The 14496-nt window shown below is 41.9% G+C and overlaps 1 protein-coding gene across 1 annotated transcript; it reads right to left on the reverse strand.

The window, feature by feature from the left end:
• Positions 1-9921: 9921 nt before the first annotated feature.
• LOC105026644 (barrier-to-autointegration factor B) lies at positions 9922-14440 on the reverse strand. Its single transcript, XM_010898218.4, has 3 exons — positions 14292-14440; positions 13274-13409; positions 9922-10383 (listed from the first exon to the last, which is right to left on the reverse strand). Exons 1-3 carry the CDS (start codon positions 14308-14310, stop codon positions 10236-10238), a joined length of 303 nt encoding a protein of 100 aa, XP_010896520.2. The 5' UTR covers positions 14311-14440; the 3' UTR covers positions 9922-10235.
• Positions 14441-14496: the final 56 nt, after the last annotated feature.

Below are 14496 nucleotides of genomic sequence, written 5' to 3' on the forward strand. Positions count from 1 at the left end.
GCCAAAACAAATTGATCTGCACCGGTTTTATTTATTTTAAAGTAGCCAAACGTAAAGGGCATTTGATTAGTAAGGTCAAGAGGAGGTGCTCTTGTGGCTCATATACAATTAGTTAATTAAAGTTTGCAGATATTTATTTCAAACAGAACTGTTTCTTTATTTAACCAATGACTCTGTACTGTATTCCACAGCCCCTCTGTGGTATGAAATGTGGGTGCATGTCACTGTTTGAAATATATAGTTCTGGCGCCCTCTAGTGACAGTCTAATGTCACTGAAGAGAACAAAATTATGTCTGAAGGCAGTTTGTAGATATCCACGGCTGTGTTCCGAAACACACGGCACAAAGTACAGGAAAATGAAATGAACTTGAAACTTTGTTTTCATATTCGTATTCATATTCTATAAAATACAATTATTTTTGGAGAATTGAGAGAGACCAGTTGATAGTGGTAGACCATGCATGATATTGGAGGTCACTTGCCATTGTGAACATTTGTTATTCAAAAACAACCTGATACATTCAGAGAAATCTAATCAAGAAGAATAATTCAAGACAATGGCATTTTCAAGTTATCTATATTATCCGAAACATAACTTGAGAAGTGGGCTTAGTTTGGCTCACCATCCGCTGTGGCTAGGGGTTTTCCAAAGTTACTAGCCACTCTGCATTTTCACTAGTCACCATATATATATATATATATATATTGGCTAGTGAAAATTAGGCAAAGGTGGTACCCCAACCCACTGGACTCCCCTCTGTGGCTACACACTTGTAAAGGATAACTATTAAATCTGCCAAGTGTTAAATCTGCCCTGTTGTCCACTTGAGCAGCTAATGCATGCTGCAATGCCTATATATGCATTATACTTATTCTTAACATAGTCCTATTAGCATGTTATTTACTCTATCAACTATATAATTAATAGCAGTCAATATTATTGCTGTCTGTTTTCGTTGTTAAGCTATATTCTTGTTAATAAAGACTTGCATAAAAACGAAACAGAGCTGTATATATTACAGCTTTGTCACGTAATTTTTTCCTCCATCCTTGCCTTGACACCACATCGTTAATCTCCCTCTCTCTCAAATTCCTTCATCTGTACTATACTCAGCTGCTGTCGCTGATCCCAAGTCTTCACGTGCATATATTTATATTCTTAGTGATTTAAATATGTTAATCGTATATTGTTTTCACTGTATATTGCATATATAGCCCAATGTTTTTGGTGACAACACATACCCTAATCTGATTATCTTTTTACTCGTCATATTCATTTGTCTGGCGATCTCGCTTTAAAGAAATCTGTAATTGTAAGCTACTAGAAGTCACCTGAAAAGTTAAAAAATTATGCGGATTGGATGTAGTTTGAGGTTATTACGTTTTATTGAAATATTTGACATGCTTGGGTGTAAAAGAAAACTAGGATCCACCTGTATTTCCGACTTTATTCATCCCGGATGTCAGGACCCGTGTGGTCCTGTATGCAAGGTTGCCAGATTTCATTGACAGCACTATTCTCCCGCACAAAATCATGTTTTACCATGCCAACACATAGAGGCGGTGGAAAAATTTGGTAAGGCTGTCGCCTTTGAGTTTTGAAAAATTGAAAAACTCTGTGTGGCATATGGAATGTCACCCGCCAAAAGTGGTTAGTAAGAGTGACTGCGTTACCCGCCACAGCCGAATTCCAGCCGAATTTGGCGGGTGGCCGGGTGCCAATGTCAAGCCCTGGTTTGAAGTATTGGTGAACTACAGTGCAAAACCATCCACAATATGAAACATTTTCCCCACGTCCTGGGAAAAATTTGATTTTCCCCCTCATTATTGAAATTATGTTTACGTTGATATATATTAATAAAATGCAATGAAAGCACTTTTGCTGTTTATAGACAGTATAGAGTGTCCTTAAGATTTAAAAAGATTGCGACACCCCTGCCCTTTGCCTCACAATGGTTTTATCCACTGCCAAGGCCTTAGCAATGGAGTCAACATTGGGAGGGACAAAATCTGCCAGAGGGTTTACGGGCCCTCCCCCAAAAAAGGCCTCTTCATCAATATTTGCGCAGTCTGATAGTGCCTGTTGTTCCTTCGACATCATAATTAATGTTGCTCCAGGATCAGCATTGCAACTGACCTGTAGTTAGTTGGTTACCCCAGTCCAAAGACAGAATATTCCCCTGCCCCCCACTCTTTGAGCTAACCCTAACCGCAGAGACACCTTTGCCTAAACCTAATCTCAGGTGTGCCAACATCAATGATGTTGTAGGAACAATACCAACATGAGGATATCAGATGAGTCATGAATATTTGCTCCTTTTCTCACTCACCTCAATGTCACCTGTTCTCCCTGCCCTGTCTGCATCCTCATGCTCTCTCACCCTCTCTCTCTTTACTCTGAACGCACCAGAGTGAACAACAAATAAATATTATCAGTCAACAAATGGTGTTTCTTGCCGTGAAGTTCAGAAACGGATTACTAACCATTTCTGATCTGAATGGCAATGATTATTATATCAAGAAACATAGACTCATCTCTTGTATTACTGTATAGTTCTGTCATCTGACTGGCACTCATTTTCTCACTGCTCTCAACTTTTCTGAGGTTGCCCAAAAAACCGACGAATGTCACTGCCGCGATTCCTCTTGCTCATAATGACAATCACTGCTAAATGTAATCAAACTGCATGCACTTCAATCAAACATTAATAACGCAATTTATCATAAGCACGTACAGCCATACAGTTTACTATACGAGTATGCAGTAAATGAAAGTTGCTGCCTACATGAATTACACATGCAGCGCAACTGTGACGGTGAGGTGACGGACAGCCCCGTCATCTCCCGCTTTTCCCGGTTTTCTTTTCCTTCACGAACACACCGGACTTGTCTTTGATTATCACTCACACCTGGTCCCAGTCCGGTCTTTAGACGTGTTTAAATGTTGCTCCTCGATCTGCCCCTCTTATTTCTCGGTCATTATTTCCCTGTCTCTGTTTACGGTGCATGTCAGTGGTGAGTGTCGTTTTGGGCAAATCGTTGCTTTGCATTCAGTATGTTTGATAGTGCTCAGTGTTTATTTTCCTTGTTACGTTGACTGGCATTCCGCCTGCGCCTGCGTGGTTACTCCTCTCCATCATTACATCAAACTGTGACAGCAACATAAATGACTGACACTTTACTCAGACTTCACGTGGGCTCTCTGACAAATATAACGTTAGAAAGACATTAATGTTAGTTGAATACACACATGAGCCCCATGTTGGTGGCTGTGTGGCTAATTAACTTTCCAGGTAACTTAGCTATGATTACTAATGTTAGTGATGATTGATTAACATTCGCAAATCGACCCATTTTCACCAAAAACATTTGTTACCACATACAATTACTGACACTTTTTTAAGCAACATTTTATTTCCACAATTAGGCTCCAGTTCCAGCGCAAAATGAAGTATTGACATTGTCGTTAAAACTATCACAACCGACAGTAATATTGCCTACGTAACACATTACATTAGTTTTCAACGTTTTAATACAATTGAAAATAATGAAATAGGGAGACAGTACAGTGTTGGACATTTATAGATTTTTAGATACTCCCAGCACTCGAGCAACCGCTTGCTGGGGTACGGCAACACCACTTGAACAAACCGCATTGTTAAACCACAGAGTTCTCTGCTGTTCCCCGCTTGTGCTGTCACCCGTGCTCCGGCACGATGAATGGGTGACGTGATAGAATTGTCCAACACTATTCTGTCTAGACTAGAGAGCTTGACCAAGATGATAGCTTGTGTGCAACCTCTAGTAAACTGGTGGGGTCTGAAAAACAGCCCAGGACCGGGAAGAAGAATGTGGACCGTGTTGCTGATGCAATACCGTTACCAGTAACTCTTGAGCAGCTGGTTGCTAGCCAAAGGGTGGCAACAGCCTTGATAAATGTTTTTTTAGTGTTGTCTCAGTTCTGTGGAGGAGCTTAAGAAGAAAAACATGGCATACTTCAGGAGATGGTAATCTCCTCATGCGCAAATGGACATCCCATGGTGACGCCGGTGGAGATTGGAATGCTATTTACCAAATAGTGTTTCCTACAGCCTTTCGACAAACCGTTTTATCCCTTGTTTTATAACGTAGACTTATGATCGGGTTCTGCAACATTTCTTTTGGCCTGCTTTAAAACAGGACGTGGCTCAGTACTGTCGGAAATGCCACACCTGGCAGGTAACTGGAAAACCAAACCAGGTTATTCTTCCCGCTCCTCTTTGTCCCATAGGCGAACCCTTCGAACATGTGGTTGTGTTGGACCATTACTGAAAACAAAAGCTGGTAACCAGTTTCTATTAATGATTGTGTGGCCACACAAGGGGGTGTTGCTAATATATTATGACAGTAAATATAAATTTACTCTCAAACCCATCACTGATTTTCATTCTTTTGAAGTTTTATTCATGAAAGTTAACCAGGCTGGAAAAAATATTTTACATAGTTACTATTTACAGGCCCCCCGGGCCATACACAATGTTCCTCAATGAGTTTCCAGAATTCTTGTCTAAACTTGTAGTCATGGTAGATAGTGTTCACATTTTTGGCAATTTCAATATTCATATGGAAAAGTCAAATGATCCTCTTCAAAAAGCCTTTGAAGCCATAATTGACTCAATGGGTTTTGTCCAACACATTGCCACAATCACACCTTAGATTTAGTCCTGTCACAAGAAATAGATATTGTAGATCTAATAATTTCACCCCAAAATCCTGGATTATCAGATCATTGTCTTATTACATTTACTGTTACAACAAGAATGAGTTTGAAAAGCCGTACTATAAATTCTCGCACTACAAATACATTTCTGGATATTCTTACAAGTTCTCTCATCGACAGAGTAAATAAATCCGCAAACGATCAAATCGAGGATCTAAACTCAACAATGTGAAATACTTTAGATGCGGTTACACCACTAAAAAAAATACGCAACAAGAAACTTGCTCCCTGCTACACAGACAATACTAAAGCAATTGGAGTGAAAGTGGCGCTAGACAAAGTTGGAAGTATTCAGACTAGCCTGGATAGAAAGTACACTACAATACCAAAAATCACTCACGTCTGCTCGATCAGCTTATTTCTCCAACCTGATTGAGGTGAACAAGAACAATCTAAAATGTATCTTCGAAACAGTTGCAAAGTTAACAAAAAAGCAAAGCTTAGCAAGTGAAGTGGGTCTTCACTTTAGTTGTAGTGAATACATGAACTACTTTGATGAAAGATCATCACCATTAGAAAACAAATAACTCACTCCTCCTTAAATAATTATGGTCCTCAAAATCTCAGTTGTCCTGAGAATGTCCTGAACCTCCCTGACCAGGTGTCAATGGGGACACTTGAATTTTTTGATACCGTATCGATAGACACATTCACTAAATTTGTAATGTGTTCTAAACCCACAAACTGCCAGCTAGACCCGATTCCAACAAAATTACTTAAGGAGCTATTTGCTGTGCTAGGTCAGCCAATGCTGAACATAATAAATTGATCCCTTTCCTCCGGATGTGTACCAAACTCACCAAAAATTGCGCAAATTAAGCTTCTTCAAATAAAATCTAATCTGGATCCCGACATAATAAACAATTATAGGCCAATATCGAACCTTCCATTCCTCTCAAAAATCGTAGAAAAATGTTTCCCGACAACTGTATGCCTTTCTGAAGAGAAATAACATTTATGAAATTCTCCAGTCTGGTTTCAGACCCCATCATATTACTGAGACTGCACGTGTGACGGTAACAAATGACCTCTAAGGGCCTCAGACAAAGGTTCCGCATCCGTCCTGTTGCTTCTTGATCTTAGTGCTGCTTTTGACACTGTTGATCACTCCCTTTTCTTAGAGAGACTGGAAACCCATATTGGGCTACGTGGACATGTTCTAGCCTGGTTTAAATCTTATTTATCTGAAATATATCAGTTTGTTAGTGTTGATGGCATATCCTCTGACAAGTCAAAGGTATGTTTTGGTGTTCCTCAATGCTCGGTTCTGGGCCCATTATTGTTCTCACTATGTATGCTGCCTCTGGGCGATGTAATCCGAAATCACAATGTACATTTTAACGGTTATGCTGATGACAGTTATATATTTAAATGAAGCATGGAGAAGCCCCAAAATTAGCTACTTTGGAAGCATGCGTTTCAGATATTAGGAAGTGGATGACCGTGAACATCTTGCTTTTAAACTCAAGAAAAACAGAAATGCTCATTTTAGGACCGAAAAAACAGTGTTAGCAGATCTCACTGTGAACCTCGAAGGCTGCATGGTCATATCCCAAAAAACTGTAAAAAACCTTGGCGTTACCCTTGACCCTGACCTCTCCTTTGATGAACATATAAAATGCTTCAAGAGTTGCTTGTTTTCATCTTCGAAATATTGCAAAAATCAGAAACTTTCTATCAAAAAATCCATGAAAAACTAATCCATGGTTTTTTACTTCTAGACTAGATTACTGCAATGCTCTACTTTCAGGTTACCCTGACAAATCAATAAAAATACTTTAATTAGTGCCGCACACGGCTGCTAGAATCCTAACAAAAAAAAATATTGTTAACCTATAAATCAATACATGGACTTGCTCCTACTTACCTTGCTGTCTTGCCAGGTGGGCTCCCGTCGCCACTGGGATGTCCTCCCTCCAATGCCTCTCAGGGGCGGAGTCACTGGCTTGTTGTCTCTCTGTTGCACACTTGTGCAATTGGGCTGTACTCTGCTGGCAATACTGCTGGCAAGCCCTCATTCAGGGTGGTTGCGGTTGGTGGGTGTCCCTTTGGTTGATGCTTGGCAATGTGGGTGGATTGATTTCCTGCTTTCTCAGTCCCAAGATCTTATGCTGCTATAGTAATGTGCTGGGGGAGTAGGGTCAGTTCTCCTTCCCTACAAAGTTCTCCTTCCCAATAAATCGTTGTGAGGAATGCATTTTCTGAATTTTCCCAGTCTCCTCCCATTTAGGAGGACATGAGGTCCTGGTCCACACCTGCGGAGTACCTGGTTTGGGGGGCCTGTTGCTGTCCCTGTCTGAAGTCCTCCTGGTTGTGTTGCAGATCAAGATGATACCTGATGATTTCAGCTGCCACTGTGCTGACACCTCCTCCCTCCCCTGTGTTGTCCCTGTCCTTGTCCATCTGGTCATGCTTCTGACCAGGTCTAAATGTAAATAGACTCCGGATTTAGAACACATGCATTTATTAATTATTCCAATTGGACTCTTAATATCTCACCCGGCACAGCCAGAAGAGGACTGGTCACCCCTCTGAGCCTGGGTCCGCTCTAGGTTTCTTCCTAAATTCTGGCCTTCTTAGGGAGTTTTTCCTAGCAACTGAAATTCAACACTACTGTTGTTTGCTCCTTGGGGTTTAAGGCCCAGGGCTTAAACTCATTGGGGTTTAAGCCCTTTTTACAACCGCTGTTGTAAAAAGGGCTTTATAAATACATTTGATTGATACCCAGATGCCATTCCTCTGCGCAGGATTACTGCTCCGATGGTGAGCAAAGCATTGATTAAATTATTTTCAACATTTGAGTCTCCTAAGGTGGTACAAACTAATCAAGGTTCAAATTTCTTTTCTAAGCTTTTCAAACAGGTGTTAAAGACCTTGTCAATAACGCATTGTGTGTCAAGTGCATATCAGCCAGAGTCTCATGGTGCGCTTGAGCGGTGGCATCAGTCACTGAAGTCTCTGCTCCGTAAATGTTGTTTGGAATCCAAGAAGGATTGGAATGAGGGAGTTCCTCTAGTTTTGTTTGCTGTCCGTGAGCCCGGCTGAACTGATGTTTGGACACTCAGTCAGAGGACCTATGAAAGTTTTGTGTGTGAAAGACAATGTGTTGGATTACGATGATCCCATTTGTGAGTCCCCTATTGAAGCCATGGTCTCTGCTATTACTACCTTCCCCCGCACCTATACCAGACGAGAGCTAGGCCGTTCTTTAGGAATAGTTGGCTGCTATCGGAGTTTCTGTAAGAATTTCTCTGCTAACGGATTTGCTCAGTCCGGCGAGAACATTTGTATGGTCTACAGATTGTCAAGCTGCTTTCTACACTGCCAAAGCACTCCTGTGTAGTACCCCAGTTCTTGCTGCTCTGGATTTCGAGGCAACTGTATAAACTAGAGGTAGATGCTAGTGCCAGAGGTGCTGGTGGTGTTCTGCTGCAGGCAGACCAAGGTGGAGTAGACAATCCTGTCTGTTCCTCGAAAATAAGTGTCAGACTGCCTATTTAACAATTGAACAAGACTCTCTTGCTTTGTTGTTAGCTCTGCAGTACTTCGAAGTCTATGTTGGTTCCAGTGCACTGCCAGTGATAGTGTATACGGACCATAACCCATTAGTTTTTCTCCACCGTATGTACAACCAGAACCAACGCCTTATGTGTTTGGCACTTGTAGTGCCAAATTAGAATTTGGAGTTCTGATAATGTTCTGGCAGATGCCTCGTGTTTAGAGATGTAGGATTTATTTTCTATCCTGTGTGGATGCCTTTGCACATTGAATAGTGTTCTGTGTAATTTTGTCTGATGCTCTTTTAAGGGTGGAAGTGTTATGCATGCAGGTACCCTGTATGTGTGTGGACCAATCAGTGGACTGAGGTGGACCAATCAGTGGACACCCATCCTAATTGCACCACCTGTTCCTTTTTCCATTACCCAGTCGCATCACACATCCCTGGTTTAAAAACCCAGTCAGTTGGTTCTCCCAGAGAGAATCTTTTGCTATCCCCCACATGGACATGGACACTCTTGAGATACACACCCTTTTTGATAGACTGCCACTTTGTCCATTCATGCATCACTTAGTTTAGCACATCTCACTTTGTCCTGTTTCATGTATTGCTGTGGTGTTCCGTTTGGTGTTGTCTAGTCAATTGTTTGCTGTGTGCTGTTTAGTCCTTGTTCAACCTATGTATTTTGTTTGTCCCTGGGAAAACTTTTTTATTTTTTAGGAAGTTGCCCTTGGGCATACACAACCCGTAGGAAAACATTTTGTCTAAAAACACTAGTTAGAACTGAGCGGACCACCCACTATTTTTGTATTGGTTATTAGTCAGCGAAGCAGTTCTTAAAGCAGGCAAGTTCAGTTTAGGGGTGTTTGGACTATATTATTTCATTTCTTGGGTCCAGCTCAGCCCCTTTACCGTGTATTTATAATAAACATTTTATGTTTGATGGTAGCTTTGGTTGTCTGTGTCGTTTATCACTGTTCATTTACACTACACTAATATACCATCCACCCTAGACTGCTAGAGCCACAGGGATCATAACACATGCAGAACGGAAGTACACCACTATACTAATTGTAATAATAATGGCAATTTGTTGAGTTTAGTTATGATTGTTTACATTTGCTAATCATTATTTTAGATGGCGGTGTGGTTGCCTGTCGTAGCATGGCACATTTTTACTGCATTAACAACCGTCCCAGCACTTGACATTGAGAGGAACAAAAGAAGACCGTTTCTGCCCCAAATCACACCCCATTTCCATTTGCACTGCTCTAGAAAGATGCACTACATAAACCCATCAAATAAAGTTTTACCAAAAAAAATATAGAAAGTTTAACAGTTGTTTCCGGCATACCAACAACGCCTCAAATCACCCAGTGTTGATAAATTGTCTCAAAGCTGCCCGTGTTGAATGTAGAGAAGGATTGCCTTGTCCTTATAGATCCTCATGTTGGGACCAGTACCTACCAGTTCAATTGTGGTTGTTTCTCTCCAACACGTGTGAGGTCAACAACGTCCTTGCTGATCGAGCAGTGTAAAGAGAGGAGCGGCTTGGGGAGTTGTGCCTCAGAACATACACATCTCTAACCTAACCGCTGCTGCTGTGAAGATGTTGTGATGGCATAAAATTACTGTCGTCAAATCCCTTATAAATGGTCTCACTAATCAATAATACACTTTATTAAATGACCAACTACATCCCAGAAATCCCTTAGTCTTAGCTGAAAAACACCCATCTTAATGTTTATTGAGAACATTAAACCTTAAATGAAAGGAAAAATGGAACAGAAAGAAAAAGGGGGATACTGGCTTGTTTGGTTGTCCCACCTAGCAGTCTATAGATGCACTAGCTATATGTGAAAGTGGTTATTTAATAGATTAAATTACCCAAAGGCAAACTTAATGGGAACAGAACCACTGGAGGAAAATAAAAAATAAAGGGTGAGAACAGAGGAGTTTCTGGTGACTCTTCTGATCTACATGTTATTCTCGGTCCACTCTTTCATTCCGTGGTAGGCGTCTCTCTGCTGCTTGGCGTTGGCCCCCGAGGCCCCCTTCAGATAGTTCTGGAACCGGTCCTGGTCCCGGCCGCTCACCAAGTACTGGCCCAACATCTGGTCAGCCCTGCATGAAGGGGAGGTGGTAATGTGGCTGGTGTTATACATGATATCTGCAACATGCAGGGTTACACATCAATTCAATGTATTAACCCTATCATGGTCAACATGGTCTGCACATGTATAAGCGGACACTGTGATCATGCTGGCTTGGAGTCAGTCTGTAGACACGTATGAGCGGAAACTGTGATCATGCTGGCTTGGAGTCAGTCTGTAGATGCATATAAGAGCGGACACTGTGATCATGCTGGCTTAAAGTCAGTCTGTAGATACATGTATATGTGGACACTGTGATCATGCTGGCTTGGAGTCAGTCTGTAGATACATGTATGAGCGGACACTGTGATCATGCTGGCTTGGAGTCAGTCTAGTCTGTAGATACATGTATGAGCGGACACTGTGATCATGCTGGCTTAAAGTCAGTCTGTAGATACATGTATAAGTGGACACTGTGATCATGCTGGCTTGGAGTCAGTCTGTAGATACATGTATGAGCGGACACTGTGATCATGCTGGCTTGGAGTCAGTCTAGTCTGTAGATACATGTATGAGCGGACACTGTGATCATGCTGGCTTGGAGTCAGTCTAGTCTGTAGATACATGTATGAGCGGACACTGTGATCATACTGGCTTGGAGTCAGTCTGTAGATACATGTATGAGCGGACACTGTGATCATGCTGGCTTGGAGTCAGTCTAGTCTGTAGATACATGTATGAGCGGACACTGTGATCATGCTGGCTTGGAGTCAGTCTGTAGATACATGTATGAGCGGATACTGTGATCATGCTGGCTTGGAGTCAGTCTAGTCTGTAGATACATGTATGAGTGGACACTGTGACCATGCTGGCTTGGAGTCAGTCTAGTCTGTAGATACATGTATGAGCGGACACTGTGATCATGCTGGCTTGGAGTCAGTCTGTAGATACATGTATGAGCGGACACTGTGACCATGCTGGCTTGGAGTCAGTCTAGTCTGTAGATACATGTATGAGCGGACACTGTGATCATGCTGGCTTGGAGTCAGTCTGTAGATACATGTATGAGCGGACACTGTGACCATGCTGGCTTGGAGTCAGTCTAGTCTGTAGATACATGTATGAGCGGACACTGTGATCATGCTGGCTTGGAGTCAGTCTAGTCTGTAGATACATGTATGAGCGGACACTGTGATCATGCTGGCTTGGAGTCAGTCTAGTCTGTAGATACATGTATGAGCGGACACTGTGATCATACTGGCTTGGAGTCTGTCTGTAGATACATGTATGAGCGGACACTGTGATCATGCTGGCTTGGAGTCAGTCTAGTCTGTAGATACATGTATGAGCGGACACTGTGATCATGCTGGCTTGGAGTCAGTCTGTAGATACATGTATGAGCGGACACTGTGATCATGCTGGCTTGGAGTCAGTCTGTAGATACATGTATGAGCGGACACTGTGATCATGCTGGCTTGGAGTCAGTCTGTAGATACATGAATGAGCGGACACTGTGATCATGCTGGCTTGGAGTCAGTCTAGTCTGTAGATACATGTATGAGCGGACACTGTGATCATGCTGGCTTGGAGTCAGTCTAGTCTGTAGATACATGTATGAGCGGACACTGTGATCATGCTGGCTTGGAGTCAGTCTAGTCTGTAGATACATGTATGAGCGGACACTGTGATCATGCTGGCTTGGAGTCAGTCTGTAGATACATGAATGAGCGGACACTGTGATCATGCTGGCTTGGAGTCAGTCTGTAGATATCTGTATGCAGTGGCAAACCGTGACTATTGGCGCTGGGCTCTCAGAGGTGTAAAAAGATCTGACGTCATACATATAGATAGTGAACTCTGATGCCTGTGTACACAGAACAGGACTTGAGACCTTTCTTTTGCAGACCAATGTAGGAGCAGCAGTTCTTTGATGGGAGTCAATCGGTCTTAAGCTAGACCTCGGCTGTGGCTCAGAAGCAGCAGACGTCCACAACGGTTACAAATATCGATTGCAGGAACCACGATAGAAGAAAATATGGCTGTGTTGTTTCAAAGAAGCTTTTGCCAAAACAGCCACTCAAATAGTGGCGTAATGAATTCAACCACACAACTACTCAACATGCAACAATAAAAAAAAATGCACCACAAGACATGTCATGTTACCCAGGACATCCAACTGCAACGACATCACCTTTGTTTTGACCACACAACCAGTGATCTGAAGTTAAAATAGTATTTTACACATTGTATTTAAAATGATGAACGAGATAGCAATAAAAACAAGCTGTAGATGAAAACAAATGTCCACTAACCATTATGATTATCATTTAAAAACAAAGTCCATTCTCCTGTCCTTTATGAAATGGATAATGGCAGGTTCATGTAGCTTGTCTATTAATTTTAAATCCGAAAGAAGTTCTTGTTTCATTGAGACAAAAGCCAGGGCTGACAACTGGGCCATCGCCATACTTACATACACTCACTGCAAAAAGCTAGCCAGCTAGCTAGTCTCAAGCATGAGAAAACAAGACAAGGCTCGCTATTGGCTCTGAATAAATGACGCGCTCTAGAGGACCTAAAGGCGAAATAGAATTGTCCCACCTAATACAAGACAATTTGTAATTGGTTGATTCTACTGTCATTCCAAAATGCTGCTTTAATTGAAGTCAATGTCAATGAGGTTGACTGGTGCCTTCTATCCAAACCCTGAGGGCCTAGCCAATGAGCGTTGAGCACAGGTAGATTATTTCTACCAAGATACTACCGAAGAAAAATTCAGACTGTATATTTTTTCTCTTGGATATTAACCCTTCTTTTCCCAACACAAACTGAAGAAATTCAATAGGAAGATCATTGCCATTGGTTACTGTACCTATACACTAACCAGTACCTAACCAGTACTTAACCAGTACTTAACCTACCTAGCGACACCCTTCTCCTCCAACCTGCGACCCTGCGCCGACCCGATCCCAGGGACGTCCCTCACGGAACGGTTCCCCATGGGCTCCGAGACGAAGTTACGGTGCTTCTGGGAGGTGGTGGGAGGGGGGTTGGATCCTGTGTGGACATGTATTGTAAAGGACAAAGGCATCCATTTCATCAAGGGAATAGGTTAAGCTTTAAGAGGTTAATTATAGGCAAAAACAGCTTATCTGACTAGTCAAAAGACCAAATAAAAGACCCGTACTGGACCAGTACCCTATAGGTAAAAGGCTAACCACAAATACATTATAGGCTAGTCAAGTAACTCCGGTGGCACCGGATGATGAAGATAGACGTGAGGAAGACAGACGTGATGTATGGCGGATGCCATGGTAATTAAATATAATTCGTATTCAAGTAGCAGCCTGTATCCAGATCTCCCTGGACCTATATCCTAACATCCACGTCTGTCTCTGCAATTATCTCCCGCCATAGCAACATTTGGTGTTGTTTTCGAACCAAGGAGGAAAGCCTAAACGTCATGAAGTAAATTATATTTAACTGACATGCAGTAACTTCAAATAATTGAATACTCGCCATTGCTATAATTTTTGGATTGTATTTCGGCATATCTATGCTATATTTTGGAAATAAATCCGCCACTCAGCCATCTGTAAGATGTACGTCGCGTGAATTGCTGTGATGTTGCCTGAACTTATTCCCCAGCACAGCATGTCCCATGGCGAGGAGACGGATGCTATTTTTCATTAGAATGCTGCATATCTGTATATTAGTTTCACGTTCATTCTATTTTATTTTAGGCAGAATAGCTTGTTTTGAATTACAGTACTTTATTCATGCGGGGGAAAAACTCACTTAACCGACATACTATTATTTTACGTACAATGGTTGCTACATTGCAGTTCTAAATACCCAGATTGTATCATATTTTTAAAAATATATTTATATCCAAACAAAGTAAACTTATTTTTACGAAAAATATGAGTTTATTAATACCTTTGTGGTTTCCAGACATCACTCAGGGAGAGATTGGGAATTCAGCTCAAATAACGTGGTCAGGATTTCGAGCTCTCCGACAGTCTTCGTGTCCGGCTGTGGCGGGCAACTTCAGGCGGTCTACACGCGGGGTGTGTTGATCCGAGGAAGAGTTTCTATTGGTGCAATCCGATCGTGAGTCCTTGGGATGTCACAAACCCATACA

This window comes from Esox lucius, chromosome 7 (assembly GCF_011004845.1).
Source record: "Esox lucius isolate fEsoLuc1 chromosome 7, fEsoLuc1.pri, whole genome shotgun sequence".
NCBI lineage: Eukaryota > Metazoa > Chordata > Actinopteri > Esociformes > Esocidae > Esox > Esox lucius.